The sequence below is a fragment of the Periophthalmus magnuspinnatus genome, chromosome 14, assembly GCF_009829125.3.
Source record: "Periophthalmus magnuspinnatus isolate fPerMag1 chromosome 14, fPerMag1.2.pri, whole genome shotgun sequence".
Taxonomy (NCBI): Eukaryota; Metazoa; Chordata; class Actinopteri; order Gobiiformes; family Gobiidae; genus Periophthalmus; species Periophthalmus magnuspinnatus.
Genome location: NC_047139.1, coordinates 27178370 through 27195080, shown reverse-complemented (window position 1 = coordinate 27195080; position 16711 = coordinate 27178370). Strand labels below are relative to the sequence as shown.

General features: G+C 39.0%; 4 protein-coding genes across 6 annotated transcripts; 2 read left to right on the top strand and 2 right to left on the bottom strand.

The window, feature by feature from the left end:
* Positions 1-277: 277 nt before the first annotated feature.
* rab6a (RAB6A, member RAS oncogene family) lies at positions 278-5488 on the top strand. Of its 2 annotated transcripts, none has more exons than XM_033978691.2 (8): positions 278-603; positions 1465-1523; positions 1624-1677; positions 2330-2435; positions 2649-2760; positions 3016-3109; positions 4019-4085; positions 4214-5488. In XM_033978691.2, exons 1-8 carry the CDS (start codon positions 534-536, stop codon positions 4276-4278), a joined length of 627 nt encoding a protein of 208 aa, XP_033834582.1. In that variant the 5' UTR covers positions 278-533; the 3' UTR covers positions 4279-5488. The 2 variants fall into 2 exon arrangements, with proteins under 2 accessions (XP_033834582.1, XP_033834583.1); XM_033978692.2 differs by lacking the exon at positions 3016-3109 and adding an exon at positions 3407-3500 and having other exon boundaries at positions 297-603.
* A 396-nt stretch (positions 5489-5884) lies between these two features.
* Positions 5885-8472, top strand: dnajb13 (DnaJ heat shock protein family (Hsp40) member B13). 2 transcript variants are annotated; one of them, XM_033978681.2, is made up of 8 exons: positions 5885-5963; positions 6024-6127; positions 6441-6602; positions 6674-6822; positions 6896-7009; positions 7975-8088; positions 8167-8243; positions 8319-8472. In XM_033978681.2, exons 1-8 carry the CDS (start codon positions 5896-5898, stop codon positions 8470-8472), a joined length of 942 nt encoding a protein of 313 aa, XP_033834572.1. In that variant the 5' UTR covers positions 5885-5895. The 2 variants fall into 2 exon arrangements, with proteins under 2 accessions (XP_033834572.1, XP_055082474.1); XM_055226499.1 differs by lacking the exons at positions 5885-5963; positions 6024-6127 and adding an exon at positions 6269-6320.
* Positions 8119-10771, bottom strand: LOC117381686 (mitochondrial uncoupling protein 2-like). Its single transcript, XM_033978682.2, has 8 exons — positions 10672-10771; positions 10442-10587; positions 10177-10374; positions 9489-9702; positions 9212-9409; positions 9030-9131; positions 8772-8952; positions 8119-8697 (listed from the first exon to the last, which is right to left on the bottom strand). The coding sequence occupies exons 3-8, from the start codon at positions 10300-10302 to the stop codon at positions 8586-8588; spliced, it is 933 nt and encodes a 310-aa protein (XP_033834573.1). The 5' UTR covers positions 10303-10374; positions 10442-10587; positions 10672-10771; the 3' UTR covers positions 8119-8585.
* Positions 10772-11729: 958 nt separating this feature from the next.
* LOC117381687 (mitochondrial uncoupling protein 2-like) lies at positions 11730-14003 on the bottom strand. The gene is made up of 7 exons (XM_033978685.2): positions 13937-14003; positions 13399-13587; positions 13118-13325; positions 12853-13050; positions 12657-12758; positions 12396-12576; positions 11730-12328 (listed from the first exon to the last, which is right to left on the bottom strand). The coding sequence occupies exons 2-7, from the start codon at positions 13513-13515 to the stop codon at positions 12214-12216; spliced, it is 921 nt and encodes a 306-aa protein (XP_033834576.1). The 5' UTR covers positions 13516-13587; positions 13937-14003; the 3' UTR covers positions 11730-12213.
* Positions 14004-16711: the final 2708 nt, after the last annotated feature.

The following is a 16711-nucleotide window of genomic DNA, read 5'->3' as shown; positions in this document are numbered from 1 at the left end:
ACCTGTATTTTACAGTGGACTTATGGCGTGTCAGTGGGGTTAGATCTCCATCTAGTGGTAAAATGATAATACTACATAAAGTAGACTACATGTCTTTTGTTTTGTTGGATGTTTTTCGTTCTTTTTGTTATGTCTTACTGGTCGTGATCTTTAAATCCGTGATGTTGATCTAGCAGCATGAATATTTATTTGTCTTCAAACTGCAGCGGTGTTGTTCCGTGTGTGAAATGTGTATCCAGCAGGTGGCGCCCTTTGAGTTTTGGGGTACGTGGCAAACATTGCCAACTTTAGTGCCGCGAGGAAGAGCTAAGGCTAATGTGTCAGAGTCATGCTAACCGATCTGTGCTAGTCTGGTGTCCCAAAGTAAAAGAAAGCATTAAACAGACATTCTACAAATAGGACCACCTTTCGGACACCCGCTTAGGGGGCGGCTAACCTGAACCGTCAACCTTTGACATCTGACAGCAGCTGGTGAGCTAGCGTTATTGGCTAGCTACTCGAAAAGTATCGTTGGAGCTTGTTTGATTACAGCCATGTCTACGGCCGGAGACTTCGGGAATCCTTTAAGAAAATTCAAACTAGTGTTTCTTGGAGAGCAGAGTGGTAAGTGTGAATGTAATACAGGCGACCGTTATCTGCATCACTTGGAATGTTTTTAAGTGTTAGATGTGGGTGTTTAGCTGGTTAGCTGCTAACATTAGCTGCGTAATTTTAAACTTGATACAGTGAAGTGTTGCAAAACCACAGTTTTTTAGATTGTGGGTGTTGTAATGTATGTTATGTTAAGGTTGCTAAAATACGAATAATTTCTGTATATGTTTCTTATTGGTACATCTGTATGTCCTTTATGGGCGGTGGCAGCCAGTAGTACTCCCTTAACTTGAGATGCAAACATAACATATAGAAACGCATTTAAGTTTATAATCGTATCGATCGCAGCTGCATTTTGTTTTTACTACATATTCCTAAAATGATTATCAAGATTAATTCAAAGGGACACACTGTAACGTCAGATTGTATGTGGCCTGGAGTTGTCAATCTCGGCTAAAGTCCACAAACGCAGCGCTGAGATTTAACTCCACGTCAGATCAGACAGAGGGTGTTACTGGAACGTGATGCATCCAAATGATCAGCCCGGCTCAGCAGCACGGACAACCGATCTGTTGACTATTGCCTTAAACAAATTCATCGACATCGGCAAGTGTATTGAGGAAGTAATTATTGTTCAATTAAACCTGTAGTTTTTGTCTCATGTGTTTTATTGTGGAAAAAATGAGCTGGTGTGGGTTGAAGGATTTTCAAATTACGTATAAGGGGTCTGCTAGGTCATCACCACCCCATGTCCAGTGTAATTTGCCTGAAAACAAATTAGGACGACAACTTAAATATTTTTATTGTTCTGGGCTATATTGTATTTCAAAATTCCATATTCTTTTAAGAGTTTCTTTCTGTTCTCTTACACAGTGGGGAAAACTTCCCTTATCACCCGGTTTATGTATGACAGCTTTGACAACACCTATCAAGTAAGAAACTTCATGCCATCGTTATTGTAACTGTAGTGCGACATTTTTACAACTATGTGTATTTGTAAAGGTCTAATCTTTTTAAATGTCTTTTATACAGGCCACAATAGGAATAGACTTCCTGTCAAAAACCATGTATCTTGAAGACCGAACAGTAAGTCCTATTTAGTTATCCAGCTTACTTGGCCACATTCTCGTCTCTTGTCTAGACTGCTATACTAATCTAATGTTCAGGTGTGGCATACTGTAATGTGACGTAGTCTGCTTCATTATATTCTTGATGCTGTTCCCTGAAGATTGCCTGTTCCAATCTAATTAAAAACTCTTTTAGTTTGATCACAAGCACAGCGCACGAAGTGAGTGAAATGGTGTGGCCTGTAGAGCACCGTCCCTTTTGCTGTTTGTTTTTTCCCTCAACACCGATTTTCTTCCTCTTCTTCCTTCCCCTCCTTCACTTCTCCGTCATGTCTGTTCTCATCTTCTCAAATGACCTGGGACGCTTTACTTGATCAGGAGCGGAGGGTTGTGACAAGTGAAGGGTGATTCTTTTTATTCTTCCCCCAGGCCCAGACAGCTTGTTCTTTCTGGTGGTCCTTCACTACCTGCATGCACTTCACTCTGCCTTGTCTGTGCTCTGTTCAACTCCTCTTTGCTCTATTCTCCATCATATACTTATAATTTGCTCATTGTTTTTTACCTGATTTCTCTCCTTTCTATTGTTATTTTGTACTTTTTGTCATCTTTTTATTTTGTTTTATTTTGTTTTATTTTTCTGTTCTTCCTCCCATCTCCTTCCCGCCTCACAGATAAGGTTGCAGTTGTGGGACACAGCGGGCCAGGAGCGCTTTCGCAGTCTCATCCCAAGTTACATTCGAGACTCTGCTGCAGCTGTTGTTGTTTATGACATCACAAGTAAGTATATTTTAATGTAGTTAATAACAAGACAAATGGGGTTAGGAACATGGCATAACAAGTCATATATATTCATCTTCAATCTTTTCTGTGTTTTAAATATGATAACAAAGTTGAAAGTATACAAATCTGCCTTATTGTGTAGATCCTTGTAGTAGTTGACCAGTTGTAAAGGTATTTTCTCATGTTTCCTGTCCCCTCCCTCTGCGCCAGATGTCAACTCCTTCCAGCAAACAACAAAGTGGATTGACGACGTTCGGACAGAGAGAGGAGGTGACGTCATCATTATGTTGGTTGGAAACAAGACGGATCTTGCAGACAAAAGGTAATCTGTTCTTTGCCCACTGCATCTGTGCTGGTGGTGGACCATGTACTTTGACTGCATACAAATGAAGTAATTGATTTTTAACTGTTGGACTATTGATGCAGGGCTCCTCAGCTTTTCTCTGGGGCAGACTTAGATCAGAGCCCCCAAGCACTGCTCAATGCGGATGTCAACACTCCTTTCTAGTTTTATTGAGTTGATTTGTTATGAGTGTGTTTGTCCCTTGCAACTCCTAATCCCATTTATCTACTACAGGCAAGTATCTATTGAAGAGGGTGAGCGGAAAGCCAAAGAACTAAATGTTATGTTTATTGAGACTAGTGCCAAAGCAGGCTACAATGTAAAACAGGTAAGAAATGTGAGTCGTGCTCTCGACCTGTACATGCTGCTATCTAGGCTCACTATCCAAACATTACCACTTACTATATTGAATTCACTATATTTATTTTATATGTTAATAGTGCAGAAAATCTCTCAAGTCTTAAGTGGTTGCTGTTGGTATACAGCAAAGATGGCAGTAGCAGCAGGAAGGGGCATGGCTTGTTTTTATATTTCAAGTTAATCACAATCGATATTTCTCTTCCTCTGTTGTCTTGGTGGTTGTATGTGTGTGGTTTTGTGTGTGGTTGTGGCTGGCCCATCGCAGACAGATAACCACAGAGGAGGGAGAGCAGAGAGCAAAAGAGATGAATGTTCTGTTTATTGAGACAAGTGCAAAGACAGGCTACAATGTCAAACAGGTAGAGCCTTATTCTATGTCTGTGTAGCTCATGTTCTTCTGGTGGCTTCTATTTCACACACGCATGTCTGCACTTTCATTAGTGATGCGTGGATGTGTTTTTTAAGCTCTCTCCCACCCTGTAAGTTTAGATTTGATTATAATTATCCAACAGTTTTCACATCAGGCCTAGAGGTGGGTAAGGGTTTGTAAATGTTCTTTTAGATCAGTAACAAGTTTGTTGCTGTGACGTCTGCATGCAGTCATTTATTTGTTGCTTCTTTAGTGGTGTGGGTTGATAAAACATTTCCCATTCAAAATTTAATTTGAAGACATAATCATTCAAAGGCTACAACCTCATCAGCAGCAAGGCTACATCATATTACATTTTTTATGAATACTGATCAATTTTAGACATGTTGAATTGCTGGCTGGATGTCCTATTTTGTGTGAGCTTTTGAGTGACTTTCCATCAGCCTAAATAAAGATTTTGTTTGTTATTGTGTGATGCTTTAATAACCGATGTCTCAATTTGCACAGCTTTTCCGTCGTGTGGCTGCTGCACTTCCTGGCATGGATGCCACACAGGACAAAAGTAGGGAGGACAGTATCCTTTATAAAGAAATTTGATTCTTTATGACTTGATAAAGACTTTGTTTGTAAATGTGCTTATTTAACATGCTTATTTAATATTTTATTGTACAAAATGTCTTTCCTTGACTCTACCCCTCTCAGTGATCGACATAAAACTGGAGAAGCCTCCAGAACAGCCCAATAGTGAAGGAAGCTGTGCGTGCTAATGTACTTACACACTAGAGCTCTGTTAAACCAACACTCATTTGTTGTACAGTAAATATATCTATCATAAACCCTCTCTCCAGTACATGAACACTACATCAGTTATGCTGTTGTGCAAGTTAAATCTCTCAACAAGTCTCTGAAAGTCACATGTCACTTATAAATTGAATATTTGCACTGGAAAAGAGAAACTATAATCATAGGTGATGCTTGGTCTGGTGAAGATAAAGGAATGTTATTGGTGTATGGAGGTTTCCAAAGAAATGAGGAAACATCAGGAAATGTTATTTTCATATCATTTTTAAAGTTAACTGGCACTCATCTGTAATACTGTCACCAAAGCTATTTGTGGATATGGAAAAGATTACAACCTTAAGCTTACTGGACTTAAGTTTTCAGTGTTTACAAACTTGTTATGCAACAGCATCCATAGTTTCAGATCATTCCCACATTTCACCAAAAAGCAGCCTTTGAAATGAGAAACATTAAATTCCCCTGATTTGGTGTCAGCATGAATGGCAATGACCACAAGGACAAAGCTGTCACCACTAAATCTCATGTCATCCGTGTCCTGCTCCCATCCACTGACAGAGTGATGGTTAATTTTACCTTGGCTTCCATTTTCTACTTTGTTTTTTGGGTGTTTTTTTTTCATAGATTGTTCATGATTTTATGACACACAACTGCTATTATAGGTTTAAAATGATTATTTGGTCCTAGTGTTTGAAGAGATTCAGCTCATTGTCTACATGAGCCACATTCATAAATCCTGAAATATACATAATAGTTTTAAACAAATGCCTTTTTGAAGTGTCAACATAGATGATTTCTTTGCTTTGGGTTTATAGTCTTGTTTGGGATGATGTTTAAGAACACTTTCTTTTTGCTTGTTTTTACTTTTGTTATTGATTTTTGTTAGTAACCATTATTTTTGTGTATTTAATCCATTATTACTTGCAATATTTATTTCTACCCATTTCATGTACCCTTTATGACCGTTAATCTGTCCACATTTGGAACAGTTCCTGCCAATTTAATATGCGTCTACATTGGACTACCCTTACCAAAACACTGCTAACTGGCTGATTGATCATAATGATAACAGTGCAATTTGTGTGTGAATATTTGGAAGAGAATTTGTATTGCATTGTAATCTTTGTCTCTGTCATGAATTGTTTTAAATAAAAGCATAAAATACACTTCACACTGCTACATACGTCTTTTATATTTTTCAGATAACATATTTTCAGGCATGAGTCAAGTTTCTCTATTGGTTCTGGGACAGGTTCATGAATCAAAAAGAACTAAATTCATGTTAACAAACTGCACATGCCCCTGTTTTCACTGAATAGTATAAGTAATATTATGAAGAACGACTAAACACTATTTCTCAACTATGACAGCACTATGTACACATATGTACAGTCACGGCATCAACAGTGACATCTTCTGGTTGAGTGCTGTAGTACGCCTTGGAAGTCTCGCGAGAAGATCTGTTGTCAAGGAAACCGACACCGAGGCAAACTTTTTGTCCATTACAGGATTTTACAAGTCCTCTAAAATCTATCGCTCCTATAATCACATTTTATTTGTGTTAACCAATTCAATTTTTGTCGATAATGGGACAAGACTACTACGAGATTCTAGAAATAAACCGAAACGCGACGGATGCAGATATTAAAAAGGCGTAAGTTAAGTTTGTTTCAACATTTTATTGAATAAATCTCAAATTCAATAATATATTTAGATATCGACGCCTTGCACGGAAGTTTCATCCAGCCAGTAACAAAGAGCCAGGAAGCTATGAGAAGTTTCGACAGCTGGGAGAAGCCTTGGATGTTTTAAGTGACCGTGAGTTTGGTGTGGGATGAGTTTATGATGCACTACACGAGTTTCACTAAAGGAGCACTTCACTCTGCACATTTACTGATGGAGCGTCCACCACCTGTTTGTTTCCATGGAGATGATGCTCCTTTGTCTGACTCTCAAATAAGCCTGTTCCACAGTATGGCTTTAAGCTCATCTAACTCTATGAGACAAGCAGGTGATGTCCCAGGCTGATTCACAGGTCACATCTGAGCTGAGTGCTAATCTGAACATAGTAATGCATCTCTATAATACTCATATTAAATAGATGTAAATATCCCTGTTCTTTTTTAAACAGTTCATAAAAAGGCCACCTATGACAAATTTGGGGAGGATGGTTTAAAGGGTGGCATTCCTATTGAATTTAGTAAAGATGGTGCTTGGTCTACAAAATACGCCTATCACGACAATCCAGAGAAAACATTTAAAGAGTTTTTTGGGAGTGACAATCCATTTTCAGGTAATTAACATGATCATCTAAAGATCTTTAACTAATAAGTTATTCAAACATGGTTATATTTGTATTTTCAGATTTCTACATAAGCGATTTTCCTCTTCAGTTTGGTGGCCTGACTCCTGGGGAGAATAAGATTAAGGATGATCCCATTGAACGATACCTATATTTGTCCTTAGATGACCTTTACCATGGATGCACTAAAAAAATTAAAATATCCCGCAAAGTAAATACTGATCAAAAACATAATTCTTTCCAGATCCTAGACTCTACCTGTATATGACTGTGTTCCATTGTAGGTCATGAATATTGATGGCTGCACGTCCAGCATCAGAGACAAGATTTTGACTGTAACAGTGAAGCCTGGATGGAAAGAGGGCACAAGAATAACGTTTCCTGAGGAGGGGGATCAGGTCAGGATTCACATAATTTTAGTTATCTTGAAATTTTAGTCACTCACTCTCCTGAGTCCATTTTAAACCACTGTTTTATAGTATGTCTTGTCTATAGCAAAAGACAAAGTTTAAATCTGTCAACTGGACAAATCATTGTAAGAGTAAAGACATTTCGCTGCTCATCCAAGCCACTTCTTCAGTTCTTCAGTTACCCCCTCCACCACACTGGAACTGTAAACATCTTTTGTCTCTAGTTTCAGCTAAAACTACCCTATTCAACCTTTAACGACCCTGCTATTGTTCTTTTTGTTCTGGGTCTGAGGACAGAGTTATAGGTGGGGGAGAGGTTATGTCTCAGGCCCCCATTCCTGTTTAAGGAATGATTCTCTTTCCTAACAAAAATAGCTTCTTTAACTCCTCTCTCAAACCATTTCTTTTCTCTGACTAAGATCTGAACTTCACTATCTTCAAAGGAGTGGTTAGTGGCTTTGACATGCAGATGTATGGTGGACTGGGGTCCAGAGGAACTCTTACACCAGTGTTGGTACATCCTTTTATGATGTAGCTGTTTAGTTTCTCCAATGTAGCACTCACTGCACTCTTCACTACACTAAATGGAGTAGACTACATTACTTTTCTTATGGCACCAGCATTCTGACCAGAACTGAAGAAGTGGCTTGGATGAGCAGTGAAACGGCTTCACACTTACAACAATTTGTCCAATTGACAGATTTAAACTTCTCCTTTTGCTATGGATCAGACCTGGATGACTACACAGATATGTCTTGTCTACATAAAAAAATTTTTTTTTTTGCTGCTTAACAGCTTATTTGCAACCAGTAGATGGCACCAATCGCCATTAGAAATTGTGTATTTAGTACTACTTTTTTCAGAAGAATAGCTTGTTATTTCAGCACATCTGCATCCCTATTGTGGCATATACATTTTAACCAAGTATTTTGTTTTACGGTATATGTCTTTAGGGCCCTAACAACATTGCAGCAGACATAGTGTTCATTGTGCAACAGAAGCCTCATCCAGTGTTTGAGAGAATTGACAATGATTTGATTTACCACGCACAAGTGTCACTGGAGATGGTAAGAAGAATTTAAGAAGAAAAACTGATCTTTCCATTACTGTGTAAATGTGCTGACATTTTAATGTTTTGTACAAAGGCTCTGACTGGTTTCTCAGTAGAAGTAGAGACTCTCGATGGCAGACTCATCAACATTCCCTTCAATGAAATTGTGCAGTAAGTACCAATTTTATCAGTATAATTGCCCAAACTAGTTCTATAGCCTATAACATTATTTTTCCATAACATCAGCCCATTGTACAAAAAAGTGGTGCCCAAAGAGGGAATGCCGCTGCCAGACGACCCTTCACAAAAAGGAGACCTCATCTTTACATTTGATATTCATTTCCCTGAGAAACTTTCTGCTGAAAGTAAACTTCTGATCAAACAGGCACTGCATTATTAAAACAACAATGTACAAAATGTTATGTTAAGACACTGAAATTGTTTAATTTGAACTTTTATATCTATACTTAAAATAAATTGCTGATTTTGTAACATTTGCTCAAGATCATTTGGTCACAGAGGTTTGGAGTTCAAATTCACTGTCATCATTGCTCGTTTCAGCTGCTCATATGTCACAAACATTACAATGTTCCATGAGCCCAGACGCAGGAAAGATGGCATAAACCTGAAAGAAGAAAAGCAAATATCCTTCAATCACATGTTCATTGGTTATTATAGGTCAGTCTGAGCTGTGCTCACCCTTTGTAAAAGGCCTGGGGACCCTCTTTGGACATCATGGTGACAGCACAGTTCAGCACACTGCCGTACTGGCCCAGGGCAGAGTTCATGTATCTTGTTTTGACCACATCCACCGGAGACGCAATGACTGTTGTGACGAGGCCCGCTCCAAAGGCTGAGACAAAGTGACAAGGCAGAGTGTCTGTGAACAAAAACAAAAACAGATTTATTATTTAAATGTATAAACTATTAAAGTCTTCACTTATGACACTCTGTTACCAGTCATTGGAGTAGAGTTAAGGAGTAAATCTTTGATAAAGTCGTAGGTCACCAGTTCTGAGCAGTTGACAATTGCATTTCGTGCGATGTTTGGGGCTGTACCTGCACAATGTATAGAATACTGTATAAAATTGCCTTGAGTTGAATATTTAGCTGTAGGATAAACATATTTCAGTAACTACCTTTCCACAGCCCAGAAATGCCCTCCTCTTTGGCAATGGTGCTATAGGCATTGAGGGTGCTGCAGTAGCGCTTCACATTACCAGAAGACCTGACCTGGGCCTGAAAACGCACTTTGACTACATCAGTGGGCTGGGCAACAGCAACCGCCAGAGCTCCAGTGGTGCATCCTGCCATGAGACGACTGCCAATGCCCGCATCTGAAACACAAGAGACAGATGAGTTACAGTTGAGCAGACACCAGCTCTGTGAACGGTCACAGGCAAGGCTAGCACTCACGCTCTGAGCCTTTAGTGTAGAACTGTTTGACACTGTCATACAGGCCAATCCGAACGGAAGCAAAACTCATCTGCCTCTGCAGCCCTGCCACCAGCCCGCTGTACAGGCTCCTGGGGCCCTCGGTGCGGACCATCGTGGTTATGGTCCCAAGCACTCCACGGTACTTGACAGCAGTGGTCTTAAAAGCAGCTGCTTTTCCTGCCTCTCCCTGGATCTGAGGTGAAGAACACATGCCAGCAGAAGTGATCAGTAACTTTCAGCAAATTACTGACTTGAGTACAGGCAGTTTTTGAGGATCTGTAATTTACTTGAGTTGTATTGTTGTTAAGCACTTATTACTTTCACTCAACTAAATCTGAAATACTACTATAATCTCCACTACAGACTCAAAGTACTTACTTTTGTGGAGGGAAACGCACACCATCTTGTATCTTGTCTTTAGAAGTAACCTATGATATTTATTTTATTTCTTTATTTTTTTAAGGCCGCAAAGTTATCATTCACAACACTATTGAGATACTTTTACTTATATTGAAGTAATATTTCATGTATTTGGAATGCAGTACTTTGACTACTTCTGCATGCCGGTCACACTACTCTCACATGACATTTAAACCGATTAAGATTAGATGGGAACAGCCAGCAACAACTAAGGCAACTGAAAAGCAGACATTGACCAAGTATTCACCTGTAGCCGCACTTTGGCTGTGTCCAATGGAAATGTGAGCAGGTCAGCGATGCAGGCTGCAGTTCCTGCACCGACAAACTTTACAGCTGCTGTTGGAGGCACATCTGCAGGCTTAAATCCCACCATTTTTCCAAACGTTTTGAAGATTTGAACAAGAAGTGTTTATTGGGACAAAAGACAGAGGGACTTGTTGCAAATCTGAAAATATTAAATAAAGGATTATTTTAAATGGTATACAGTATTTAATCACAATTTACACACTTACCTTTAAAGTTTGGACAAATGCTTACAATCAGGCTTCTCTAAAGGCATCTCTCTGACTAAATTTTGTCCCAGCTATAAATTGGGTTATTTTGTTTTCCATAGAAACCGTTGTAAAATGATTGTAGCTTAAGTTCATACTCCAAAAATCTGAGAATATAAGACAAATGTGAGATACACACATAAATGTTAAGACAGCAAATGAAGGAGTGTGAATGTTAAAAAAACACTTACCTTATTTAGTACAAAAATGTAACTGCCTGAGTTTCCACAGAGGTGATACTGATAAAAGGAGATGCTTTGGCTTAGAGTAACCTGAGCCTATGAATGCTGGGATACAATGGCCAAACAAAGGCAGAGGCTTCTTTAAATAGTGTTTGTAAAGGGTGGTGACGTCACTGCATAGCAGATGTTCCTCTTAGGCCCTGCCCCTCTATAAACAAGCTTCCTGCTGCACAGACTGCCTCACAACCCCCCATGGGCACACAAACACCTTTGGCCTGTAGGTTTTTAACTCTTATATCCAGTTTAAATCAAATATATATATTTTTTAATTCAGTCAAATCTATTTTTCTGTTTCAGATGAGGGAGCCTGACCAAAATAACAATGCTGAACAGGCTTAAAACAATTTAAATTTAATAATAATCATTTAAATTCAAATTAAAGAATACATTTCTATAACATGGGGAACTTCACACCTATTTGCTGATTATGGCGTTCTTGTTTACTGAGAGAACAGTGCACTAAAAGCATGCTGAGTCATACTGAATAGACAGGGAACACTATGTACGCCCACAAAATTAGCTCCGTATGCCCAAGTCGAGAAAGAAGAAAGTTATCCAGTTCACTGTTAACAGATAACATGATACAAGCACTATAGACTATTATGATTCCTAGAAAGCACTACTTTTAAATGTGTGTGCAACAGCTTGATATGATTCAGGAAAAAAAACTCAGATTTTTCCAGTATTAGGGAGATAATAGCTCTGACATCACAAGCAGTACTGGTAGGACAAGTTGAAACATCAAATCACCTTTTTGTTAATTCAAGGGTGATTCTTGATTTAATTAGGCTATATTAGGTGGGGTTCCTATTTAAGTTAATGTTCTGTAGTAGGCTCTTCTTCGACGCTGGAACAAAGTGATTGTGAAGCTCTGGTGTTTGTCTAGACAGCTGTTTATCTCTCTGTTTGATAACTCTTTGCAGGCTCTAGCTCTAGCTCAAATAAAAGGTAAAAAGTAAGTAGCTTCTGATAATCCATATTTGTATCTTATATCATTAAAAAAACACATATTTTTGTTTTGTGTTTATTGACCAGCAACAATCGCTTATAAACAACATATTTACATTGTTGAGTAAACATGCCCAGAAAGAAAGAAAGATACAAACAATACATACACATATACAAGTTTAAATACAACACACTACATGTAAACAGATCGCTACAGTAACCAGCCTGCTGGTTTACTTTGTGCATAACAGTTACTGGAATCACTAAATTTTCAAACCTGAATGATCATTTAAGAGCTCAGATTTCCTGAAAAGTCCCTTAATGCTTCTTCCATTTGGCACCCAGAGTTTATGTCTTTGTTCTTAGTGCTACTGTCACAGCTTGTCCTTTTTTCCTTGATTTAGTCACTGCTCTGCTGGGGGCTTTTGCTGGTATCTCTTGTAGACTGGATGTCCCGTACCCTTTTTTCACCACTGTTCACTTTGGGCCCCAGGGGCCACTGGAGGGTGTTCTGTTTCATTCCTAAAACCAGGTTTCTGGGTGTCAGAAGGGTGACTCCCAGTATTGCTGCGCTCTGGTCATCCCTCTTTTGATTTGTTCATAAGAAACAAACATCACAATATTCCAGGAACCCAATCGGAGGAAAGATGGCATGAACCTAGTCAGAAAAGCTGGGGTTATAACATTGTAAGTGATATACAGTAGATATACAGGCACATCCTTACCCTTTGTAGAAAGCCTTGGGTCCTTCATTCTTTAACATGATGAATGCACAGTTGATGGCACTGCTGTACTGGCCAGTGGCTGAGTTCATGAAGCGTGTCTTCACCACGTCCACAGGAGAGGCCACCACTGTGGTGCAAAAGCCCGCTCCAAAGGCGGCAGTGAAGTGGCATGGCAGGTTATCTATTGAGAAACACCATTATTCAGGATTTTATTGTAAAATCAGCATATCTGAGATGTGGACTTGGAGAACTTGTGTGTACCTGTCATGAGGTCGTACTTCAGAATAAGCTCTTTGATCATGTCATAGGTCACCAGTTCTGCACAGTTCACTATGGCATTACGAGTGATATTTGGCATGCACCCTGAAAATGCATGATTACCATTGTTATATTATGATCATTATTATGTATTTATTATATAAATGCCAGTTTTAATAGAGAAATATGACTGCATTACCTTTCCAAAGTCCTCTGATGCCCTCATCTCGAGCGATGGTCTTATAAGCATCTATTGTGCTGTTGTATCTTCTCTCACAGTCTCCCATTCGGACCTCCGCCTGGAAGCGTACTTTCACCACATCAGTGGGTTGAGCAAATGCTACAGCCATGGCCCCTGTGGTGCAGCCCGCCATGAGCCTGGTCACAATCCCTGCACCTTCACAAGCACAGTATTACTTAGAGTGAGGAAAACATGTTCATAAATCAGTGGCCTAACAACTCACTGTCTGTTCCTCGAGTGTAGAACTGCTTCATGGAGTCGTAAAGGCCGATTCGGACTGAAGCAAAGCTCATCTGCCTTTGTAGACCTGCCACCAGTCCATTGTACAGACTCCTGGGCCCCTCGGTGCGGACCATAGTGGCTATGGTGCCAAATACTCCCCGATACTTTGTCGCATTGGCCCCTTCTATTTTCACATTCTCTCCCTGGACCTAAAGTACAACATTTTATCTTAGCATATCAGGATTATTAAACATAAAGAAACTGAGACCATGTGTTTCTAACCTGCAGTCTGACTTTGGCTGTGTCAAGGGGAAAGGTGATCAGGTCTGCTATGCAGGCCGCAGTTCCTGCACCAAAGAACTTGATTGTTGCAGTTGGCACGAGCTCTTTTCCAACCATCACTGCTTCTCAGTTTTTGTATCAATAGAAGTATTTTTGCTCGTTTGCGTTTCCAGAAGTTTAGAGCGGCCCCTGTGTTAATGACATCAGACAGATTATTTTACATCTTGTGCAAACTGGACAGAGACATCCTATACTATAGATTATAAATGCTGAAGTCATTAGTTTCTCAAAAGAAAAAAAAAAAACAACAACTTTTTTCTCAAGAATTTGTATTTTTAGAAAGTAGCGGTGCTGCACCTTCAGCCAGAAACTTAATTTGTATAGCCCAAGCCAGTATAGCAACACTTCCTACAAATAAAACATCCACATTATTTTTCCATAATGTGGTATGGGATTAGTATCTTGAAATAAATAGGTGTTAAAGTCAGCTTTGAAGCATTTCCTCTATAAGCTGAGTTATGAAGATGTTTTGACCTACCAGAGTATAGTTATCCTAATAGGAGGAAAGATATCCAATATTAAAAGTGTTATGTCCCATCAGTTGTTAGTCCCTGGTTGCCTCTGACTGGTTTTGAAGTGAATGGTTCTGATGCTGCTAAATTTATAGACACCTTTGCACATGATCATGAGGCAGTGAGGGAGCATCTGTCATTGAATCTGTTTACCACAGTGGAAGGCCGTCCAGCCGTCACTTGAGCTGTTGTTGATCTGCTAGTGTGCCATGAGAAAACACATAGATTATTTTCCATAGTACTTATATTACATAATGATTTTGACACACAACTACATCATCATATAGTTGAAATAAAAGACAACTGAATACTATACAGTATGAGTGTCTCCCCTTCTTTTTAACTGGATGGATCTTGACCAATCAGGGAAGGCTTCTTAGGATTTTCTCAACATTGTTGTACCCTACAAAGGAATGCCCAAGCCAGCAGGAGTCTGCTTTGTCCCTCCCTAGAAAGCCATAAAGTTATGAAACATCTGACCTAAGAAACCGCCATGTTTTTTTAGCCAATCCTTTCCATGTATAGGTGGGTGGATGCACCAACCATCTGTGAGTAATTAGTGAAGCTAAATGCATGTGTTCTAACATACAGAGAGAGCACTAACCACGTGAAGAGGGCAGAGGTTTTTTTTAAGGGAGGTGTGGGGCGGTCTGGCCATGCAGACGCTGATACATGTGACTCTCACAAATTCTCCAAGTTTGGCATGACCCCATGTTATGTCTTGTCATATGAATGGAAACAATTTCTCAAAAATAAATTATAACTTGTTTCACAGATATTTTAATGTTCTGTTATTTTATTACAGATTTACTTATTCAGAATTTTTTTTTTAAACAATATACAATATATTATGCAATAGATTATACTGCACTGCATTGTATCTACATGCCATCTCATGTAAGCTATAAAAAGCTTCCCAAGAACATAGTCCAATAACCTTTGAGGCTTTTGTGTGACCAGTAAACAACTGGCAGCTCCAGCCGGAACCAGTTTGAGCGACCTGACTGAGCAGCTTGTGAAAAAGAAACTGACCAGGCATGTTCCATTAGGGTTGTGTCCTCTGCTCTTTAAATACCTCGAAACCTCCGTCAGAGCCACATTACTCCACAAATAAATGTCAATAGCCTACTATAAATAAGTCAACTGTTACATTAGTCCGAGGTTAGTGGGGCACAGGTAGGCTATGCCCATCCATATTTCCCCTTTGCCATCCAATTTACCTTTGCATCACCATTATAGAAGTATTACTTAATTGTTTTCTGGACCAAAATATAATTAGATACTGCATATAACATATCAGCAATGTCTCAGCTGTTTAGTGTTAATGATAATAACATTTAAAAGCATCTCTGAAATGGCTGCAATGATTTCAAAGACAGGAAATAAAAGTACAGTGCTAAAATGTGGATAACAATATGACAAGATTATTAGAACAAATTATTTTAACTAATAATAGTAACAATAAAGCTTCAAGGCTGCTGTCCAAATTGTATTTTATTTACGTGATTGAATGTGAGAGTGAATGTCTCCATGTGTAGTCTATGTCTGTATACCATTCTGTGACAAGCTGCCCACCGCCGTCCAATAGCTCTAAAGCTCGTGGACTCACTATCACACAACCCCTGACTGGAAAAAGCTGAAGAAGCTGAATGAATCAACAAATGATTAGCTTTGTTGTGGTCTGAGCATACAACTTCCAGCAGAACAGGTCACAGTCAATTTAGTTATGGGCAATGCATCTGTATGATGAGGAGGAGATGAGTCTTCCAAAGGGATGATTCCAGACTAGCCAGACTACAACTAGGGTCAGATATGCACTTTGAATCATTTATTTTTGTTGTTGTTAAAGAAGGCACATAAATGGCCATTATTTTACATTTTGTTCATAGTGAACTGCAATATTGATTTAAAATGGCTTCATTATAGTCACTTCCTGTTCAAAACTTCAGAACTGGATGACCCAGCCTTTTCAGATTTTAACTTCTGTTTTTGCTGTTTTAAAAAAAAGGTCTACATGGCATTTTTGAAGCCTACATGTAGGACTAAAACATCTAAAATTCTTAAATAATCACATGATAAGATAAGCCTTTTTTGTCTACTAATGGATACATTTTGTCTTTCATACAAAATACAGCATAGTTCATACGTCCACTTCTCTGCCAGAAAGCTACACAGTTCACAGGAAAGAAAAAGGCATTATACATATTCACTTCCATATTGTGCACAGACAATACACAATCCCTTCAAGGCAGTGAAATACAGTTCCTATTGCACTGTCCTACATGGCCTCAAATCGCACTATTCCCTATCATTCTCAAGTAAAGTCAAGTAAGTGCAGATTAGTGGGTGCTGACAGGAGGGAAGTAAAAATAGGTTAAAAAAGGGTATAATTTTCTGAGCAAACAAGCCTCAAAGGCAAGATAATACAGAATTACTGTAATCACATTAAAATACAACTCTGAGTAAGCTAATAATGATTTTACACAAACAGTCCCCTTTGATGTTTTCATTGCATTTGAACATGATCTTATTGTGTATATTATTCTCTTGATTTTGTTTATTAAAATGACCCCAAACATTTTGAGAAACGCTAAATTATCCGTTGCTGCCATCTTGCGGGTATCTCATGTATATATCTCATGTATATTTCTGATGAGTGTGCATGTCACTTGTGTCCACTAGATGGCGATGATGCATCAAACCCACTGGTGCCTTACATTGAAAATTACAGCTGGGGCAAA